This window comes from Aotus nancymaae, unplaced genomic scaffold (assembly GCF_030222135.1).
Source record: "Aotus nancymaae isolate 86718 unplaced genomic scaffold, 86718_ANA_hifiasm-v0.15.2.pri h1tg000012l, whole genome shotgun sequence".
Classification (NCBI taxonomy): Eukaryota; Metazoa; Chordata; class Mammalia; order Primates; family Aotidae; genus Aotus; species Aotus nancymaae.
The window spans coordinates 22,956,056-22,978,739 of NW_026988423.1; the positions used below are offsets into that span (position 1 = coordinate 22,956,056).

Here is a 22,684-nt window from a genome sequence, read left to right on the forward strand (position 1 = left end):
CACACACACACACACACACACACACACAAGAATATATATATATTTGAGACAGGGTCTTGCTCTGTGGTGCAGGTTGGAGTGCAGTGGCATGACATTGGCTCACTGCAGCCTCAACCACCCAGTCTCAAGAAATCCTCCCACCTCAGCTTCCTGAGTAGCTGAGACTTCAGGTGTGTGCCACTATATCCAGCTAATTGTTTAATTTTATTTTTATAGAGACAAGGTCTCATTATGTTGCCCAGACCAGTCTCAAAGTTAGTCTCAAACTCTTGGGGTCAAGTGATCCTCCCACTTCATCCTCTCAAAGTGCTAGGATTAAAGGTGTGAGTCACTGTGCCCAGCCAGGTTGTACCAATATATATTACCAATGACAATAAACAAAAATGCCTGTGACTCCATACATGTTCCAACAGTGTATTATTAAACTTTTGAATCATGCCAACCTGAATGGCATCTCACTATAATTTTAGTTTACATTTTTCTTGTTAAAAATTGTTGGCGGGGCACGGTGGCCCACACCTGTAATCCCAGCACTTTGGGAGGCCAAGGCGGGAGGATCACCTGAGGCCAGGAGTTCAAGACCAGCCTGGCCAACATGGCAAAACCCCATCTCTACTAAAAATACAAAAAATTAGCCAGGCATGGTGGTGGGTGCCTGTAATCTCAGCTACCCGGGAGGCTGAGGCAGGAGAATTGCTTGAAACTGGGAGGTGGAGGCTGCAGTGAGCTGAGATTACAACATTGCACTCTAGCCTGAACAACAAGAGCAAAATTCTGTCTCAAAAAACAAAAAGAAAAAAAACAGAGTAAACTGTTTGTTTTTCCTTCCCATGATATATAAGTTCACATCTTTGGTCTTTTTCTTATTGACTTACACTAACCCCTTACATGTTTGGGACACTAGATCTTTTGTGATATTAGTTGCAAGCCTTTTTCCAACTTTATGTGTCTTTTTTTTTTTAACTTTGCTTATGGTTAATTTTCCATGCGTATTTTACAAATATTTGCATATAGTGGAATTCACTGGTCTCTTATGGTCTCTAGATTATGTTTCATGTTTAAAAAGTCTTCCTCCATTTCCTCCATTTTAAGATTATCCTTTTTAAAAAGTTCCTCCATGAATTCCTCTAGCATTTTTATGGTTTTATTTTATGCATGTATATCTTTCACCAATCTTGAATTGATTTTAGCATCAGATCTAATGTAGTAACCAACTTTAAATACAGATAGTTACCCAGTTATTCCAGAAATATTATTGAATGATTCATCCTGTGTTCATCAATTTTAAATGCTGTTACAACCCCACTCACCAGATTATAAACTCCAGGAAGGAAAAGACTTAACGGTTTTTCACTATGGTATCGTTAGGAACTAGAACAGTGGTAGGCACACAAAGATTGCCCAGGGCTTTAATAGATATAACCTAAAATTTATGATTTTAAACTTTTTTTTTTAAAGACAAAGTCTCACTCTGTCATCCAGGCTGGAGTGCAGAGGCACAATTTCAGCTCACTGCAACCTCTGCCTCCCAAGTTCAAGCGATTCTCCTGCTTCAGCCTCCCACGTAGCAGAGATTACAGGAGCACATCAACACACCCAGCTAATTTTTGTATTTTTACAAGAGACAGGGTTCCACCCTGTTGGCCAGGCTGGTCTCGAACTCCTGACCTCAAGTGATCTGCCCACCTCTGCTTCCCAAATTTCTGGAATTATAGGCATCAGGTACTGCACCCGACCCCATTTTAACCATTTTTAAGTGTACCATTCAATGGCATTAAATATATTCACAATGTGTAGCCATCATCACTATCCATTTTCAGAACTTTTTCATCATTCTAAACAGAAACTCAGTACCCATTAGATAATAACTCCCATTCCCCTCTCTCTCCAATCCGTGGTGACCTCTATTATACTTCCTTTCTCAAGGAATGTGCCTATTCTGGGTACCACATAAAAATTGAATCATACAGTATTTAGTCCTTTCTGTCACTTCACTTAGCATAACTTTTTCAAGGTTCTTCAATGTTGCAGCATGTATCAGAACTTCATTATTTTTCAAGGCCGAATAAGCCACTGCAGCTATATACCATATTGTGTTTATGCATTCATCTGCTGATGGATATTCTGAGTTGTTTCTACCTTTTGGCTATTACAAATAATGCTGCTGTAAACCTAGGTATACAGGTATCTGAGTTCCTGCTTTCAGTTATTTTGAACATCTGTATCAAAGCAGAATTGCTGAATTATATAGTTATACTATATTTAACTTTTTGAGGAATTATCAAACTGTTTTTCCAAAAAGTCTGGACTATTTACATTGCCATCAGCAACGCATAAGGGTTCCAATTTCTCCACATCTGCCAATAATTACTTTCCTATTTATTTATTTGAGACAAAGTCTTGCTCTGTCACCCAGGCTGGAGTGCAGAGGTGCAGGCTTGACTCACTGCAGCCTCCACCTCCTGGGTTCAAGTAATTCTCCTGCCTCAGCCTCCTAAATAGCTGGGACTTCAGGGGCATGCCACCATGCCCAGCTAAGTTTTGTATTTTTAGTAGAGACGAGGTTTTACCATGTTGACCAGGATGGTCTCAATCTCCTGACTTCGTGATCCACCTGCCTCAGCCCCACAAAGTGCTGGGATTACACACGTGAGCCATGGCACCTGGCCGCCCTTTTTTTTTTTTTTTAATAATAGCCATCTTAGTAGGTATGAAGTGGTATCTCAGGATTTTTATTTTCATTTTCCTAAAGACTAGTGATGTTGAGCATTCTTTCATATGCTTATCCACCGTTTATACAGTTGGCCCGCCACATCTGTGGGCTCTGCATCTGTGGATTCAACCAACCATGAATTGGAAATATTCCAAAACAAATTTCATCTGTACTGAACATGTACAAACTTTTTGTCATTATTCCCTAAACAATACAACACTATTTAGATTTACATTGTATTAGGTATTATAAGTGATCTAGAGATGACTTAAAGTACACAGAGGGATGTGCATAGGTAATACACAAATATTGCATTATTTTATATAAGGAACTTGAGCTTCCATGGATTTTGGCACCCAAGGTGGTACTGAAACAAATCCCCCACAGATACCAAGTGGATAGTCATTCCCTTGGAATATATCTTCTTTGGAGAAATGTCTATTCAAGTCCTTTGCCCTTTTTTGAACTAAACTGTTTGGGAGTTTGAACTAAACTGTTTGGGAGTCTTTCGTTCTTGTAGTTTTTTATATATTCCAGATAATTAATCATTTAACCGATATATGAGTTGCAACTATTTTCTCTTATTCTGTCAATTGTTTTTTCACTTGCACAGCGCTTTTAACTCTTGAAAAGTATGCTGTTTCTATTATGTGTATCTCGAAACAACTTTGTAGGATGTATACTGTCTCCACTTTACAGATAAGAAAACTGAAATCCAGTCAAAGATAGCACACTCCAAAGATTCCTCCAAAGATAGTGCTATCCCTTCGAGAGTAACAGAAGCGTCTTTAAAAAGGTCTAGGACTGGTGGGAAAATAAGAGAGCAAATCCCCAACAGAGGTTGCGAGCAGAGCCGGGGATCACAGAGTTTTATCTGCCCTCGATACTCTGGTTTCCAAAACCCAGTCTCATATTCTATTCTTCAAAGCGCACTGCCAGGTGAACCACCTCCAGTCCCACAGTCCGATCCCAAGGCCACTTCCTGCCACTTCCGCCCTGCCTCCAGTCCGCCGCTAATAAACTGGCGCATGCGACGTAGGGGTATTTGAGCGCCGGTCGCCCGGGTGAGCCTGTACATCGTGCTTCCGGCGCGGAGATGAACTTCCACAAGCCCCGGCACTTAGTGATGATGTAACTTCCGGTTACTGTGCTGAGTCGGAAGTGGGAACGCTTCGGCCGTTTTGATTCTGTTGTGTCGTCGCTGCTGGCCCTTCAGGCTCTGGTAAGACTGGAGACAGCCTCAGGGGAGGACGTCGTTGACTTTGCATTGTGATATTTTCTGCTAGTCCAATGCCGTTTCAGGCCTGTTCACTCTTACCTTCTCCAAATTCTTTCTTCTGTGCTTTCCTAACTAGGGACCTTCTCCTTCTTGAACTTCGACCCTGTGTGATTTGGAACCCCTTACAGTGCCCCAGCTTCTGATGTCTCTCTGTACATTTCTGTCCCCAAATTTGCCAAGCCCCTCCCGGAAGAGGCCGGAGCGCTGTCATTGCATTATCTTATGACTTACTTTCTCTAGAACGTGCCCCGGGCGGGTGGATCTCCCTCCTTCCCGCGAATCCCTTATGGAACGTGGAAGGATAAAATATAAAGAGTAGATAGCAAATAGGCAGATGCAAAAAGATAAGATTAATCGCGAGTCGTAAGCAAACCAGTTGAATGCATACGTCAGGGTGTTGACATTTCTTAAGGCAGGTGATGAGTTCACCACAGATAACTCTTGGGGCACTGTGCTTCATGTTTCCTTGGATTTAGAAGACACTTCTAAAGTTGAGTGACCACACCTCATGAGCTTATATTTGATGAATCTTCCCTTTAGAATCAGTTTTATGGTCTGAGAGCAAGCATATATTTAGTCTTGCTGTCATTTACTGTTTTGGCCTCACATGGAAACCTGCAATAAGATGGAATCCAAGAAGGACTGCTGTCTGCTTTTTGACTTGAGATCTTTCTAGGTTGCAGACAGATGTGTTGATGGAATTTGTGGCCATATTAGCATGGCCCAATAGTGTTGGGTGAAACATATGACAACGAAAATGGTTTTTTAATTTCTGTTATACTTTATTTGTCAGGACAGAGACCTTGTGAGAGTATGATTTGATAGAGCTTGATTTTGACAATCCCAGTTTTACAGAGTGTTCCAGATATTCCTGTTTAAAAACAATACCAAGTCTGATGTTAACACATTGTGTGTTCACGAGAGCTGACAATGGTCTTAAAGGATTAGTGATAGTGTTCATAAACAAAAGCTTGAATCAGAAGGAGTTGACAGAATTTTGTAGGACAGCTATTATAGATTTTTGCAGCAAGTATATCAAAGTGAAACTTGTTTTCAAGGAGGATATATTTTAAAAGAATCAAATCCAGAAGCTTCTAAGGATTGGTAGTTGTACCATCCCTAAGTCTGACAACAGGATAGTGTTGTATCTCTGTATGGCAGTTGAAAATAGGAGACTATATATTTGTATGTGTGTGTGCGTGTGTTTTGTTTTGTTTTTGTTTTGTTTTGTTTTGAGACAGAGTCTGGCTCTTTCACCCAGGCTCTACTGTGGAGTGCAATAGCATGATTTCAGCTAACAGCAACCTCCACCTCCCGGTTTAAAGTGATTCTCCTGCCTCAGCCCCGCAAGTAGCTGGGATTACAGGCGAACACAACCATGCCTGGCTAATTTTTGTATTTTTAGTAGAAATGGGGTTTCACCACATTGGCCAGGCTGGTAAACTCCTGACCTCAAGTGATCTGTCCACCTTGACCTCCCAAAGTGCTGGGATTACAGGCGTGAGCCATTGCGCCTGGCCTTCTTGATAGTCTTAAGAGCCTCTCTGTTGTATGTCCTATATTCCTGGCTTTCAGCTTCCTTTCTGCTTATGTGTTGCAGGTGATGCACGTCCTTTGTGATAATCTAGACACTTTTCAGTTGTGTTTTTTAAAAAATAAAACTGGTTTAGGCATTTAGGGAAATTTTATTGGTTTTTATAACTGAAAAGTCCGGATTTCTCTTTCCATCTCTCAATTCTATATTCTTCTGTATGTTGGCTTAGTTTTAGGCTAGGCCTTTTCTAAATGGTGTAAAGATGGCAACTCTAGGCTTATATCTTACCAGCCTAGCAACTCAAGCAGGAAAAAAACTCCCTTTTCTGTAGATTCAACTGAAGTCCTGAAGCTGGTATTCATTGACTCTGTCAGGCCTCTATAGTGTCTTGCATCCACTCCTAGATCAATTGCTTTGGCTAGAAAATGCTGTACTCTTTTTAGCCTGGCCACACCCGTATGTTCATTCCTGGGGTGAGGCCAACCCCTCCTGAACATATGGATTGAGTGGAGTGGATACCCAAAGGAAAAAATGGATGTGATGTTTTATAGACAGAAATAAGAAGAGTTCACTATACTTTTTGCATTCCTTTGGAATTCGAGGTATTTTAGGATGGAAGTAAAATGGTGTCAGCTAACAATAGGACAATCCTTATTGGCTTTACATTAATTAGAGGTAATAATTAAACTTATGCAGTAATTACATGGGGAAAAGCCCTCTCTTTAATTCCAATACTAAATAGGGTATCTTTCCCTTTTTTTGCATTATTAGGCTTGACTAAAATATACATAGCAAAAAATAAAATACACAAGGCCAGACGCAGTGACTCATGCCTATAATCCCAGTACTTTGGGAGGCCAAGGTGGGAGAAGCACTTGTGGTCAGGAGTTTGAGAACAGCCTAGCCAACATGTTGAAACCCCATCTCTACTAAAAATACAAATAACAGTTCAGTTGCTTGAAACAGTAAAGCTCTGAGCTGAGAAGAAACTAGACTCTCTGCCTAAGTCATTACAGCTAATTGGCCATTAACTCTTGTGTAGAAAAAAAATGACAGAGGAGCATGAAGCAAGTGCTGAAGATGCCTCAAAATTGTCAAGAAATGTTATAAATAATCTCTCTTTCTGCAGTAAATAAGGGTAACTTTTTTGGCCACATTAGCTTTTTTTTTTTTTTTTTGAGACAAAGTCTCACTCTGTCACCCAGGTTGGAGTGCAGTGGTGCAGTCTCGGCTTTCTGCAACCTCCACCTCCCAGGTTCAAGCGATTCTTCCTCCTCAGCCTCCTGAGTATCTGGGATTACAGGTGCCCACCACCACAACCAGCTAATTTTTTTGTGTTAGTAGAGATGGGGTTTCACCATGTTGGCCAAGCTTGTCTTGAACTCCTGACCTCAGGTGATCCACATGCCTCAGCCTCCCAAGGTGCTGGGGTTGCAAGCATGAGCCACTGCACCTAGCCCACATTAACTTTTGTTAATATGATCATGTGAGGGGAGTCTTGCCTCAGTAAACTAAAGGTAGACCAAATGTTCTTTTCTTCTTCTTCCTTTATACCTCTACCCCCGCTATTTCTAAGGTCTCTGTCCTTGTAACAGTTCAGGATTCTTGTGAGCAGAACATTCATACCCTTTGTCTCTTCCCACTCTTTTCAGGCTTGTATTTAATATTTCTATGTCACAGCCTTAAAATTTCAGAAAGGGAGAAAGCCTTTCAGGGAGCTCTGCTTATTCTGTTGTGCCTCTGAGTTCACTTGGTCTTGAATGAGGAGATGTAATCAGAAGAGTATGAATGCAGGCTCAGTCAGCTCTATTAAACACTTGTGAGGTATACATATTTCATATTACACAGTAGACCTGACAGTTGGAATTTGCATTTTCTTCAGTATTATTTTTAAAAATCAGGTAAACAGTGAAGGTTAGATATAGCATGAAGCAAAGACCAGTTAATTTTTAGTGGAAGAAATATCAGTAGTAGTATGCCTAGAATAAAAATAAATAGATTGCTTAATCTGTGTTAAAAACCCATAACATGCAGCTAAACTGCTTCCAATCCTGATTTGCCAGTCCAAATCTAAGATATGGGCTTTTACTTAATTTATATGTAGCTGAGGAATTTTCAGCTCCAGATCAGTCCTAAGTCCTAGAAGTGCCTTGTGCTCCCCACAGTGAATGAGAACTAGACTGCCAGCTTAAAGACTTGGGAAATCCATAATTCTTGTCTTATTATTTCTCAGTGCCACATTGTTGTTACCATTGGTAGCTGAGTTCTCTCTTTGACTTCAATAATTCTTTCTACTTTACCTATTTTCTTAACGGTATAGCATTTAAAAACACATCAACAGATATATGCATTCCAGCTGAACATGTTTTAGGCTTTTTCATTTTAGCTATCCCCAAATCAAGCCACCAAGTCCAGCTGGTAGGTTTGTAACCATTTTGCCAAAAATGTCTTGAGTTTGGGGATGGGAATTGGAAAAATCTTAACCCAAAGTCTTTTTAAATATATTGTATTTGAGAAATGGAAGAAGAAACAACCACAGGTATTGTGTTATCTGCCCTCTTGTGTCTAATACCTGTCCTTTGAACAGCCCCTCCCCCTAGGTCTGGATGGAGGATACATTAAAGTGAAATGACAGACCAGGAGAATAACAACAACATCTCAAGTAACCCCTTTGCTGCTCTTTTTGGCTCCCTGGCTGATGCCAAACAGTTTGCGGCAATCCAAAAAGAGCAGCTGAAGCAACAATCTGGTAAGTGGAGGAGCCAATAGCAGCAGATAAGATGACCTAGAATGGGGTCTTCCCAAATTAAGTATTCTTTGAGTCCTTAATTGCAATTGGAATTTAAGTTTGGGACAAAAGTTGGTTTTTGTTTGTTTAGAGCAGAAATTGTTTTTTTTGTTGTTTTTGTTGTTGGTTTTGTTTTGAGACCCTCCCCTCCTCTGTCCTCTCCACTGTACAAAAAGAGACCAGATAACAGGTGGTTCCATAGTAACAGATGCCAGTCATGATCCCAAAGCTGTCAGGCTGTTTTCTGTAAAAGAAAAAAAAATTGCCTAGTAAAAGCTATATAAATAAATCTTTTTAACATAGGACACTGAGGTGGTAAGTGTAGGTGTAGAAAGCAAGTCATGTGCAGCTGTAGAAAGTAGCTGTAAAAGGAAGAATTGTAAAAGCTTTTGGACCTGTAGGCAAATGAGATTTGTTCTAAAGCTCAGCACTTCAGAGGCCCTCCCAAGCAAAGTGCTTCTTCTATTCCAACGAGTGGCATTGTTTGTAGCTTAGCCCTGTTAGGAGAGACTTTTTTAAAAATCTGATCCTTAGCTTTACTGTGAAAAGAATCAGAAGAACATCTCACTAATCAGAAAAAATGCTTTTCTTCCTAGGACCAAGTTTAAGATCAAGTCCAGTTTCTTCCTATAAGGAAACATATACACTAAAAGAATTAGGATGTTCTCAAATATTTTAATCTTCTGAAGAAACTCACAATCTTTCAAACCAGAAATTGCTCCCCTTTTCCTCTCTCCAAAAAGAATAATGGTGTTTTTCTTTTGAGAGAAATATTTGCATTTTCCCTTTATTTTGTTTATCTTTAAAAAAATATTCAGGTGCATAGCTGACTTTTGGCCTTACTTTCAATCAGAAAGAATTGAAGAAAAAAGAGGTAAAGGCAAGACAGATGAATGATTGATAGACAGGGTGGTGATTGAAGCAAGGGAAAAACAAATTCAATGTTGATTTTTTTTTAACATGATATTTCCAGTCTGTGAAATATCTCCCAGATTGCTTTGATACAGACCCAGAATGGGAAACTCTGGTTTCAGAGAGGAAGCAGAGTGAAAAATAGGAAAAATAAAGAAATGAGAAAGTATGATTTATAAGTATGTGGTTGAGGGAAATTCTGCTAAACAGATTCTTAGCTTCTGTCACCCTTGGAGGTCAGAGGAGCACTCAATAGTATAGCAGCTGAGCAACAGAACACTTGTCCTTCTGGCTGTAAACAGACATAAAGCTGGCTAGAGTTGAGAGTATTGCAGGCACCAAGCAGTGGGGACAAGTCAGGCACATGCCCTTCTGTTACTATTTTGGCACCTCATCATCCTAGTTTGTTTACACTGAGTTTATCATGCCACCAGGTCCAACCTGTTTCCATTAGCAATTAGTACTTTGCCAAAACCTTTGGCTTCCTATATTGAGCTTTTACTCACTACACTGAAGCAACTCTGACTTTGAGAGTTTTACCTGGACTTTCAGAGTAACCATTCTGTCAACAGAGAAAAGTAGATATAGACTCATATGTGGCATATAGTGAATAACACTACTTTTATGAAGTCATTCAGCATGAATGATGTGACCAGTCATGGAGGCTCATGCCTGTAATCCCAGCACTTTGGGAGGCCTAGGTGGGCAGATCACCTGAGGTCAGGAGTTCGAGACCAGCCTGGCCGACATAACAAAACCCCATCTCTACTAAAAACACAAAAATTAGCCAGGCGTGATGGTAGGTGCCTGTAATTTCACACTTTGGGAGACCAAGGTACATGAGTCACCTGGGGACAGAAGTGCAAGACCAGCCTGGCTAACATGGTAAAACCCCATCTCTACTAAAAATACAAAAATTAGCCAGGTGTGGTGGTGGGCATCTGTAGTTCCAGCTCCTCAGGAAGCTGAGGCAGGAGAATCGCTTGAACCTGGGAGGTGGAGGTTGGAGTGAACCAAGATTGTGCCACTGTACTCCAACCTGGGCAAGAGAGCAAGACTCCATCTAAAAAAAAAACAAAGGATGGAAGCAGATTTTGAGGACAGAAGTTTTTTAAAAATAAAAATAAGGCTGGGCGCGTGGTGGCTCATGCCTGTAATCCCAGCACTTTGGGAGGCCAAGGCAGGCAGACAGCCTGAGGTCAGGAGATCAAGACCAGCCTGGCCAACATGGTGAAGCCCCGTCTCTACTAAAAATACAAAAAATTAGCCGGACATGGCGACCAGTGTCCGATCTCAGCTACTCAGGAGGCTGAGGCAGGAGAATTGCTTGAACCAGGGAGGCGGAGGCTGCAGTGAGCCGAGATCACGCCATTGCACTCCGGCCTGGGCAACAAGAGCGAAACTCCTCAAAAAAAATTAAAAAATAAAAATAAAAGGGGGCTGCTCCTGGAGGCCAGTGGCATGGAGCCCCATGCCCGGCTTCCCCAGCCTTGCAGGGCCACCAGGGCTGCGCACCGCTGCCAACATCTGATTGCAGGCTCATAGGTGGAAGGGAATTGACTTGTCTCAGATACCCTATTTTAATCTTGTGAAGCATTTGACATCTGCCTGTCCAAATGTATATAGTATATCACAGTTTCATCATACAACCCCGGACAGTAAAACACACAGTGGTGAGAAGTACACCAATCTTTTCAAAGTCAGTTGGAGAGACTTGAAAGGTCTGTATGAGGACATTAGAAAGGAACTGCTCCTATCAACATCAGAACTTAAGGAAATGTCTGAGTACTACTTTGATGGAAGAGGGAAAGCCTTCCAACCCCTTATTGTGGCACTAATGGACCAAGCATTCGATATTCATCATGACAACTCCTGACATGTGCAAGCCAGCCAGCGCACCATAGCCTTAATTCCAGAAATGATCCACATTGCTCGTCTGGTTCATGATTATGTTATTGGCAATGCAAGTTCTCGAAGAGGAAAACACACAGTTAATAACATCTGGGGTGAAAAGAAGGCTGTTCTTGCTGGAGATTTAATTCTTTCTGCAGCATCTATAGCTCTGGCACAAACTGGAAATACAACTGTTGTATCTGTTTTAACCCAAGTTATTGAAGATTTGGTGCATGGTGAATTTCTTCAGCTTGGGTCAAAAGAAAATGAGAATGAAAGAGTTGCACACTACCTTGAAAAGCCTTTAAGAAGACGGCCAGCTTGATAGCCAACAGTTGTAAAGCAGTCTCTGTTCTAGGATGCCCTGGCCCAGTGGTGCATGAGATCACCTATCAGTATGGAAAAAATGTAGGAATAACTTTTCAGCTAATAGATGATGTACTGGACCTCACCTCATGTTCTGACCAGATGGGCAAACCAACATCAGCTGATCTGAAGCTTGCGTTAGCCACTGGTCCTGTTCCTGTTGCCTGTCAGCAGTTCCTAGAAGTGAATGCTATGCTCATGAGACAGTTCAGTTTGCCTAGAGATGTAGACAGAGCTCGACAGTATGTATTGCAGAGTGATGGTGTGCAACAAGCAACCTACCTCACCCAGCAGTACTGCCACGAAATGATAAGAGAGATCAGTAAACTTCGACCATCCCCAGAAAGAGATACCCTCATTCAACTTTCAGAAATTGTACTCACAACAGATAAATGACTGTTCTTTCTGGCAGCTATCTTACCAGACTGTGCCTAAAGAATTTTATGGAATATACTTTATTTGCTTCATGTGCAGATAACCAAAAATCATTTTAAAAGGTATCAAACTTATTGATGGGCAATTTTTTTTTTTAATTGCAGAAGTTTTTTCAGAAAACTTTTTAAATATAATTAAACCATCTGAATCTGTCATTCTAGTCCTATAAATTCTAATTGCGATATTTGATGGTTATGCGTGGTATTGTTTACACTGTTCATATCCACATGCAAGGCCATTACACAATAAATAATTGATATTAAAATACAAAAAAATAATAAAATTAAAAATAATAAAATTAAAATTAAAGCCGGGCACGGGGGCTCACGCCTGTAATCCCAGCACTTTGGGAGGCCGAGGCGGGTGGATCACGAGGTCAAGAGATCGAGACCATCCTGGTCAACACGGTGAAACCCCATCTCTACTAAAAATACAAAAAATTAGCTGGGCATGGTGGCGTGTGCCTGTAGTCCCAGCTACTCGGGAGGCTGAGGCAGGAGAATTGCCTGAACCCAGGAGGCAGAGGTTGCAGTGAGCCGAGATCGCGCCATTGCACTCCAGCCTGGGTAACGAGAGTGAAACTCCATCTCAAAAAAAAAATTTTGAAAAGCTGAAGGAATTTCATCGATAAGAAAAATGTAACAAGAAAGAAGAAAAAAAAGCTACAAAAGATGTGACAGGCAACTTATGTATGATAACCAAATGATTAAAAAATCTGTTCTCATAAATCATTAGAGAAATGCCAATTAAAACAACATTTATAATTAAATAGTTTTTACCTATAAAATTTGTGAAGATTCAAACGGGCAGTCTCTCATATACTGTTCAGTTGGCATGTAAATCAGAACAGTCTCTTTGAGGGTAAATTAGTAGTAAATGTTAACTTTTTAAATATTCGAGTCTTTGATCCAGCAGTTCTACGGCTATGAATTTATCCTATAGAAATACTCATACAAGTGAACAAAAAGAGTTAAGTTGTATGAGTGCAGTATTTAGAATCATAAAATATTAGAAACAACCCTATTGTTCATCAGTTGAAAAGTAGCTACATAAATCACAGTGCATGCAAAAGATATGATACAATACAGCTGTTGAAAAGAGTGAGATAGACCTCTAAATGGCCTAATGGGGAAAGGTGTTGGTGCTGAATAAAAGGCAAGCTGAAAAGAGCTATGTATAGTATGATCCCATTCTTTTAAAAAATTAAAAAGCATAGTAATGAATATTAGCAGTAGAATAGAAAGAAATTCTAGAACACTGCTAAGTTAAGCGTCTGTCTTTAGGGAATTGGTTCAAGAGACTTTCTATACTATATTTTTTTGTACAGTTAAGAACTATTAAAACAAATGTGGTCTCTTAAAATCAGGGAGAAAAACCATACATTTATAATAATTAAAGGCATTTTGATCTATTAGGTCATTCTTGTTCACTAGGATTCTGTAGGGAAGATAATGTTACTATTTCTGGCAGTGTGAAGTATAATTATGGGTAGAAATAAAACTTTTGCTTTGTAAAATGTGGTGGGACTTATAGCCAGGAATTTCAAAACCCTATACTTATCTTCCCTGACTTAAGATGTTCACTAATTAGATGATTAGCTTGTTTTACATTCGAAATTATCGTCCTCTTGGTTACATTTATTATTTTTGGTAGTATGCTTGATTCTTTCTTAACGAAAGGGGTGTAACATTTAACAGTATACATTTTTTGGCAGATGAACTCCCAGCTAGTCCAGATGACTCGGATAATAGTGTGTCAGAGAGCCTGGATGAATTTGACTACTCTGTGGCTGAGATTAGCCGCTCATTCCGATCACAGCAGGAAATATGTGAGCAACTCAACATCAATCACATGATCCAAAGGATCTTCCTTATCACTCTGGACAACAGTGAGTTACAAACTTGCAGTCTCTTCATATTCTACCCTTCCTATTTGAACTTGGGCTAGGGGCTTGCTCTTAGAAACCAATTACAGCTGATGGTTAGACACAAACCTACGCACTGCACTCCCTGGAACTCAGGGTTTATATTTCAGTGAACCTTTTGGTATGACTTAAAAACAGTATTAGGCCAGGCAAGGTGGCTCATACTTATAATCCCTGCACTTTGGGAGGCCGAGTTGAGCGGATCACCTGAGGTCGGGAGTTTGAGACCAGCCTGACCAACATGGAGAAACCCTGTCTCTACTGAATAATCCAAAATTAGCCAGGTGTGATGGCACATGCCTGTAAACCCAGCTACTCTAGAGGCAGGAGAATCTCTTCAACCCGGGAGGTGGAGGTCGTGGCGTGCCAAAATCATGCCATTGCACTCCAGCCTGGGCAACAAGAGTGGAACTCTGTCAAAAAAAAAAAAAAAGTATTTACACACAGATCTAACTTTTGTTCCCATTTCAATACTGACTGTGCTATATAGCCACTTGCCTTTACTACCTTAAAAGGGAAATGGGAATGGTAGCCAAACCCATTTTCTTCTCAGAGGTAACCTAAATATTCAGATGGAAGTCCTGAGAGGTGTCAGACAGTGTTTTCCTTCTTTGCCCTCTCTATGGTTAAATGCCTAAGTTGGTACTAATGTCTTGGATTTACTCTTTAAATGTCATAATGTTAGGTTTATAACAAATCCCGTTCTCTGTGACTAGAGGGAAGAAAGGATTCGAATCTTTATATGTTGCTTTGTATATCAGGATCATTCTGGTATTACCTGAGTCAAGTTTGCAGTTCAAGAGAAATGCTGTCAAGATCAGTTGTCTGTATAGGATAGAAGCATTATCCTTAACCTATTGTATTAAAACCATTTCCCAGGTGATCCCAGCTTGAAAAGTGGGAATGGCATCCCCAGCCGTTGTGTGTATTTGGAGGAAATGGCAGTAGAGCTAGAAGATCAAGACTGGCTTGATATGAGCAACGTTGAGCAGGTAACATTCTTATGTTCCTAATGTGTGCCCTTAGCAAAAATTAGCTATGCAGCTGAACTCTGCTCACTCTTTTGCAACTTATGCTTATGTCCATATGTCTGTCTCTTTTTTTTTTTAACCAGTAGAAGGCTAATTAAACTGGATGCCCATCTCTAATATTGTGATGTTCTTCTTTTGGAATTTTTTCATCTACCATGGCAACATGTCCAAATTTACCCATCCTCTAAGCACCGGTTAAAATGCCTTCTTAATTACAAAGCCTTGCCAGATAAAAGTTGTTACTCCCTCCTCTGGGTACCTAGAATAATCAGCCTATGCATCTCTTATGGGAATTATCGCTTTCTGTCTCATGTTGCGGCTTTCTTATGTACCTGTCTTATCTCCCCTATTAGACTTAAGTTCTTGAGGTCAAGATCCATCACATTTTCTTCTTCATATTCTTTCTATGTTAGTCTGTTTTGTGTTGCTATAAAAAAATACCTGTGACTAGGCACAGTGGCTCACGCCTGTAATCCCAGCACTTTGGACGGCCAAGTCAGGAGGATCTCTTGAGGCCAAGAGTTACCAGCCCTGGCAACATAACAAGACCATGTTTCTACAAAAAAATACAAATAATTAACTGGGTGTGATGGCATGTACCTGTAGTCCCAGCTACTCAGGAGGCTGAGGTGGAGAGATTGCTTGAGCCTAGGAGGCAAAGGCTGCAGTGAGCCATAGTCACACCACTGCACTCCAGCCTGGGCAACAGAGCAAGAAGGACCCTGTCTCAAAAAAAAGAATACCCAAGCAGTAATTTGTAAAGAAAAGTTTATTTAGCTCACAGTTCTGCAGACTGAGAAGTTTCAGGCCATGTCCCTGGCTTCTGGTGAGGGCTTTCGTGCTGCCTCACAACATGGTGGAGGAGGTCATCAAAGGACGCATATGATGAGGACACATGCAAAGAGAAGAAAACCTGAGAGTTGTCCTGGCTTAATAACAACCCGCTCTGGAGGGAATTCATCCATTCCCATGAGAACTAATCCAGTCTTGTGAGAGCAAGAATTCATTCACCGCCTCAAGAATAGCACCAAACAATTCATGAGGGATCCACTCCCATACCCGGACACCTCCCACTAGCCCCACCTCCAGCAGTACCACAGGGAGATCAAATTTCAACATGAATTTTGTTGGGGACAAACATGTAAACCACAGCACTTTAAAAATCAAAACAGTGTGTGGTGCCTGAGTAACATTAAAAGAATAAAATTTTGGTAGGAAAGACAGCTGACAACTTGCAGTTTAACTTCACATTTAGAAGATCTTTGTATAAGTCTGAGTAAGATCAGCAATCACACAGAACGGTAGATTTCACTTTTAAGTTTAATCACTGATCTCAGCACCATTCAACAAATAGTCTTTTAATGCCTACTCTGTGCTGGGGCTATACTAGACACTTGAGGCTTGATTTTGGATAACTTTATACCATAATTTTCTAAAGTAAAAAGATACAGGGCCCTTTTTTTCTCCTTCACCTGCAATAACCTGTGTCAGAATTACCTCTTACATCTTAATGCTCTAAGATTAATTTTGCAATAGTTTCATATTTTTGTTTGTTTTTTTCTTTATAGGCCCTCTTCGCTCGCTTATTACTTCAAGATCCAGGCAACCACTTAATTAACATGACTTCTTCTACAACACTAAATCTCTCTGCTGATCGAGATGCAGGGGAGAGGCACATTTTTTGTTACCTTTACTCCTGCTTCCAGAGAGCCAAGGAAGAGGTAAAGGAATAATCCCCATTGAATACCATATTGTCCTCTTGGGTATGACTTTAGCATGTAGGCCAGAGTTGGATCAGTCTTTATATCAATTTGTATATGTCATAGTATGTTTAGAACTGGATGTCAGTTCTAAAGCTTTTATATTAATTTATATATGTCATAGTATGTCTAGAACTGGATATCAAAGGCACTAAAGCTTTAGTCTCTCCTTTCTGTGTCTTGGGGGTGTCCACCCTTCTCCCCAGTTAACCAATGCCTCCTATTCTCTCTAAAAACCTCTTTAGAAATCACACCCTTGGCTGGCTACGGTGGTTCACACCTACAATCCCAGCACTTTGGGAAGCCGAAGTGGGTGGATAACCTGAGGTCGAGAGTTTGAGACCAGCCTGATCAACATGGAGAAACTCCGTCTCTATTAAAAATACAAAAAATTGGCTGGGCATGGTGGTACATGTAATCCCAGCTACTCGGGAGGCTGAGGCAGGAGAATCACTTGAATCCAAAAGGCGGAGGTTGCGGTGAGCAGAGATTGAGCCATTGTACGCCAGCCTAGGCAACAAGAGCGAAACTCAGTCTCAAAAAAAAAAAAAGAAAGAAAGAAAAAGAAATCACATCCTTAAAAAAGTCTTATGAGGCTGGGCACAGTGGCTCACTCCTATAATCCCAACACTTTGGGAGGCTGAGGCAGTTGGATCACATGAGGCCAGAAGTTCAAAATCAGCCTGGCCAATGTGGCAAAACCTTGTCTCTACTAAAAATAAAAAATTCTCCAGGTGTGGTGGCACACATTTATCATCCCAGCTACCCAGGAGGCTGAGGCAGGAGAATCCCTTGAACCCAGGAGGTGAAGGCAGGAGAATCACTTGAACCCAGGAGGTGAAGGTTGCAGTGAGCTGAGATCACACCACTGCACTCCAACCTGGGTGACAGGGCAAGACTGTCTCAAAAGAAAAAAAAGGCTCATGAATTCATTTCCACTGAGGTATAAATATTAGAATAGGCTAAGCCTGACACTTCCAGGATTGGAATTTTAAATAGGTAGGTAGATGATTCCTTAAGCCAAGAATGAATCTCTAATTTTCAAGCATCCACAGGAGACCACTATTTTTTGGACACATGTCTCTTCCATTCTGTTTACTATGTCTTCTTTTGTTCCAGATTACAGAGTTAGATTATTCCCTCTTTTCTTCATGCTGTTTGCAGATTACCAAAGTTCCAGAGAACCTGCTACCCTTTGCAGTGCAGTGCAGAAACCTCACCGTGTCCAATACTCGAACAGTTCTCCTCACCCCAGAGATCTATGTCGACCAGAACATCCATGAGCAACTGGTAGATTTGATGTTAGAAGCCATCCAGGGAGCCCGTGAGTACCTGAGCAAGATCTGTAAGCTTCTACATTTTGATTTTCAGATTTAAAATTTCACTAGTTGCATTAGAAAGTCTCAGAGCCATTGTGGTTCTGGTATAAATTAAGGAAGAGGGCTCACATTTTGATGTTTGAGGTTGAGTACCAATAGAATAAAGCCGGACATGTTAGCACACCCCTGTAGTCCCATCTACTCTGGAGGCTGAGGCAGAAGGATCCCTTGAGCCCAGGAGTTTGAGGCTGTAGTATGCCATGATCACACCTGTGAATAGCCACTACACTCTAGGCCGGCAAAAAAGCAAGACCCCGTCTCTAAAAAACAAAAAAGAATTATTGAAAGTAAAGAGCTAGTGTGTAAAGGTATAAAAATTCTTGTGCCCTCCTTTCTCTCTCATTTGTCTTCTTTTAGATTTTGAAGATGTAACTGAGTTTCTAGAAGAGGTGATTGAAGCCTTGATATTGGATGAGGAAGTTCGAACATTTCCAGAAGTCATGACTCCACTGTTTGATATTTTATTGGGCCGAATAAAGGATCTAGAGCTCTGTCAGATCCTTTTGTATGCATATCTGGATATTCTTCTCTATTTCACTAGGCAAAAAGATATGGCAAAGGTAGGCCTGAAAGGTGTTATATATTCAGTTGAGCTAGATGTGTAATACATTATGCTTCCCTATCCTGAGGACACTATAATATTACCTATTATAAGAAAAAGATAGATTGGTTGTTGTATCAACTTAACCTGTTTTGAGGCCCTCTCACCCCATCACCTTATCTCACCATGCAGATGAATAAGCAGGACTTGTCTTCTTTTACAGGTTTTTGTAGAATATATTCAGCCCAAGGACCCTAGCAATGGGCAAATGTACCAGAAGACCTTGCTGGGAGTAATTCTGAATATCTCTTGCTTATTAAAGACTGCGGGTGTTGTAGAAAATCATGGCTACTTTTTGAATCCATCTCGTTCCAGCCCCCAGGAGATCAAAGTACAGGAGGCCAACATCCATCAGGTGGAACTGTTTACTGGGGTATCCCAGCCCCTGATCTTAAATGAGTTTTCTCAGAAAGCAGATACAGATAAGGCTGCTCAAGCCTCTCTGGGAAAGCAAATTGATCTAGTTGGCTTTTACATCACAAAAAGAAATTACAGCTGGGTGTGGTAGCTCAAGTCTTTAATCCCAGCACTTTGGGAAGCCAAGGTGGGAGGATCACTTGAACCCAGTTCAATTTGAAACCAGCCTGGGCAACACAGTGAGACCCCCATCTGTACAAAAAATACAAAACTTAGCTGGGCATGGTGGCAAGCATCTGTAGTCCCAGCTATTTGGGAGGCTGAGGTGGGAGGATCACTTGTGCCTGGGAGGTCAAGACTTCAGTAAGCCATGATTGCATCATCACACTGCAGCCTGGATGACAAACGAGACTGTCTTAAAAAAAAAAAATTGCCCTCTTTTTAGCATCTGCTAAGAGCAGAGGATAAACCTTTGTGTGGGGTAAGAATGAGCTCCTGCTACTCTTTGCCTTTTGCTGTAGCACTGCTACCTCTCCCCAACCCTCATTTTTCTCACTGAGCTATAATTTTAGCTCTGAAAACCTGTTGACTGAACTCTAGTTTATAAACCCAACTTTTCTTCCTTTTCCTCTCTCCGCCTATGCTCTCTATTTGGGCGTCTTCACATAAATTATAGTAGAGATCTAGCCAACATGAGGCACTTAAATGATTGAACTGGGGATAGTTTAAGTCTCCTATTCATTAATCATTACAGCTCTGTAAAGCAGGGCGCGGCAAACTAGCATTGGCCAAATCTGGCCTGCCACCTGTTTTTGTAAATAAAATTTTATTAAACATAGCCATGCCCATTAGTATATGTATTGTTTGTGGTTTGAATTCATGCTACAGTGATAGAGTTGACTGTATGGCAAGTAATGCCAGAAATAGCATCTAGCCCTTGGCAGAAAAAACTTACAGACCTGTGCTCTAATACCATGTAATGCCATCTGCATTTGGACAACTGATGAGAATCTCTTATAAGAGCCCAGAAATATATTTTAAAATCAAATTAGGGCATAAGGCACAGATTGTGAGGGGAAAGATTAGGATTAGCATAATTTTAGAAACTGCCAGTTGTTAAGATTTGGGAACAAAAAATACTAGGATTGTGAAACTGGAATGTTCTGTGGTTGTGTTTTCTGGTTGAACAGTTCATGGCTCAGTTCCACGAAAAGATCTACCAGATACTGAAGAACTTACTCCAGCTCTCTCCAGAAACCAAACACTGTATCTTGTCCTGGCTTGGAAACTGTTTGCATGCAAATGCAGGCCGCACCAAGATTTGGGCCAATCAAATGCCAGAAATCTTTTTCCAAATGTATGCCTCGGATGCCTTCTTTCTGAATCTGGGTGCTGCTCTCCTGAAGCTATGCCAGCCGTTTTGCAAACCCAAATCCTCTCGGCTCCTCACCTTTAATCCCACATACTGTGCCCTGAAGGAGTTGAATGATGAAGAAAGAAAAATTAAAAATGTACACATGAGAGGTAGGGGAGAACCAGGCTTCTCAAAACTGTGTGTGTGTGTGTGTCTGTGTATGTGTGTGTGTATGTAAAACGTTTAAAGCATTCACTCCTTTATCCTTTTTCACAGAGTGCCTTTCTCAAAGATGAGGCAGAACAAAGAGCTATTTAGAATTTGTTTTTTTTTTTTTTTTGAGACGGAATCTCACTCTGTTGCCAAACTGGAGTGCAGTGGTGCAATCTCGGCTCACTGCAACCTCCGCCTCCCAGGTTCAAGTGATTCTTCTGCCTCAGCCTCTCAAGTAGCTGGGACCTACAGGCACGCACCACCATGCCCAGCTAATTTTTTGTATTTTTAGTATAAACGGGGTTTCACCATGTTGGCCAGGATGGTCTCCATCTCTTGACCTCGTGATCCACCCACCTTGGCCTCCCAAAGTGCTGGGATTACAGGCGTGAGCCACCTCACCCAGCCAGAATTTTTTAAAGACCAATTTTTGAGGGGAAAAAAACACCTGGTAGCTTTTAAATGTTGTACTTTAGTGAGACCATCTCTCTGGATTTGGTAGCCTTGCATATTCATTCATTCATACTTATAAAAATGAATAAAGCACAGTCCTCATCCTTTTTGAACTCAGGCTCCAGAAGGCAGGTTTATTAACAGATAATTACAGTATAGGGCTAAGCTGTGAGAACACAGAGAAGGGAGTAAATAATCAATTCTGCAGAAGTTGGAGGTCTTCATAGCTGAGTCTTATGAGACAAGTTAGGTTTTACCAGCCAAAGAAGCAAGAGAATCCCTTTAAACAGAGAGAAAAACAAGTATAAAAGTACAAAGCTATGGAAAATCTTGACTAAGGAGTAGTGAGAGGCTTGTTGTGGCTAGGCCAAGGGGTAGATGGTGTAGGGGAGGAAATGGGTCAAGGGAGGAAGAGAGTTGGGGCTGGATTGGAGAAAACAATACAGAGAAATGAAAAGAAAAATGACTCATAATCCTACCACTCCAAGTGAATTACTCTGAATTTTGGTATATTTCATTCCAGTTTTATAATTCTAATTGTAAACATGATAACTGCTCAAAAGCAAATAATAAAACTTTTTAAAAGCACAAAATAAATATAAATGATCTATTGCCTATCACTTGAAACAATCTATAGTATTACTCCTTTTAATTTTTGGTGATTTTGTGGTCAAGTGAAAAAGATTTAACTGTATTTCTGTAGACAAAAGCCAAAAAGTATGTGTAGACAAGGAAGTAATTTGACAAGATTTGTTTTTAAGAAGATATCACTGATTACAGTATGGAAGTTGAACGAGTATAAGAGGAGGCTGGAGACCAAGATAGATGTCTGTGGCAAGGCATTTACCTTTTTATTTTTTTTTTAACTTCTTTGAGGTTTGGACAAAGAAACCTGTTTGATCCCAGCTGTGCAGGAGCCGAAGTTCCCACAGAACTACAACCTTGTAACTGAGAACCTTGCCCTGACAGAGTACACCTTGTACTTGGGATTTCACAGGTAACTCCTCTGATGTCATTAGGAAAAAACAATTTAGTTGTGTTGATAACGGGAAGGTTGCAAGCGATTCTTTGGCCAGGCACAGTAGCTCACATCTGTAATCCCAGCATTTTGGGAGGCCAAGGCAGGAGGATTGCTTGAGGCCAGAAGTTTAAGACCAACCTGGGCAAGAAAGTGAGATTCCCCCCAATCTCTACCAAAAAAAAAAATTAGCCAGGCATGGTGGCATGTGCTCGTAGTCTTAGCTGCTTTGGAGCTGAGGCAGGAAGATTGCTTGAGCCTAGGAGTTGGAGGTCACAATCAGCTATGATTGTACAACTGTACTCCATCCTGGGTGACATGGTGATAACCTGTCTCTTAAAAAAAAAAAAAAAAAGAGAGTCTTAGAGATATAACCTGAGCTTATTCTAAAGGCTTATATTAGAATCTAGTAGGAAAAGGGCATTGTATGAATTTGTGTTTCATGAATCAGCTTTGTACAGATTCCTTACATTTGTTTTTAACTGTTGATGTTGAAACACAGTTTCACTCGTCACCCAGGCTGGAGTGTAGTGGCACATTTTCAGCTCACTGCAACCTCCGCTTCCTGGGTTCAAGCAGTTCTCCTGCCTCAGCCTCCTTAGTAGCTGGGATCACAGGCATGTACCACCAGGCCTGGCTGATTTTGTATTTTTTTTAGTAGAGACAGAGTTTCA

The 22,684-nt window shown here is 40.8% G+C and overlaps 1 protein-coding gene and 1 pseudogene across 3 annotated transcripts in view; both read left to right on the forward strand.

Moving 5' to 3' along the window:
- Positions 1–3,849: 3,849 nt before the first annotated feature.
- UBE4A (ubiquitination factor E4A) overlaps positions 3,850–22,684 on the forward strand; it is a 40,943-nt gene continuing 22,108 nt past the window's right edge. The window contains exons 1-10 of one of the 3 annotated variants that reach the window (XM_064375461.1): positions 3,850–3,935; positions 8,114–8,275; positions 13,635–13,808; positions 14,724–14,836; positions 16,444–16,596; positions 17,800–17,980; positions 18,372–18,574; positions 18,779–18,970; positions 20,163–20,496; positions 21,869–21,989. In XM_064375461.1, the coding sequence (XP_064231531.1) occupies positions 8,155–8,275; positions 13,635–13,808; positions 14,724–14,836; positions 16,444–16,596; positions 17,800–17,980; positions 18,372–18,574; positions 18,779–18,970; positions 20,163–20,496; positions 21,869–21,989 (1,592 nt within the window). In that variant the 5' untranslated portion in view covers positions 3,850–3,935; positions 8,114–8,154. The remainder of the gene's footprint in view (positions 3,936–8,113; positions 8,276–13,634; positions 13,809–14,723; positions 14,837–16,443; positions 16,597–17,799; positions 17,981–18,371; positions 18,575–18,778; positions 18,971–20,162; positions 20,497–21,868; positions 21,990–22,684) is intronic. The other 2 variants (XM_064375462.1, XM_064375463.1) reach the window with 2 other exon arrangements.
- LOC105729551 (all trans-polyprenyl-diphosphate synthase PDSS1-like) lies at positions 10,769–12,299 on the forward strand (annotated as a pseudogene).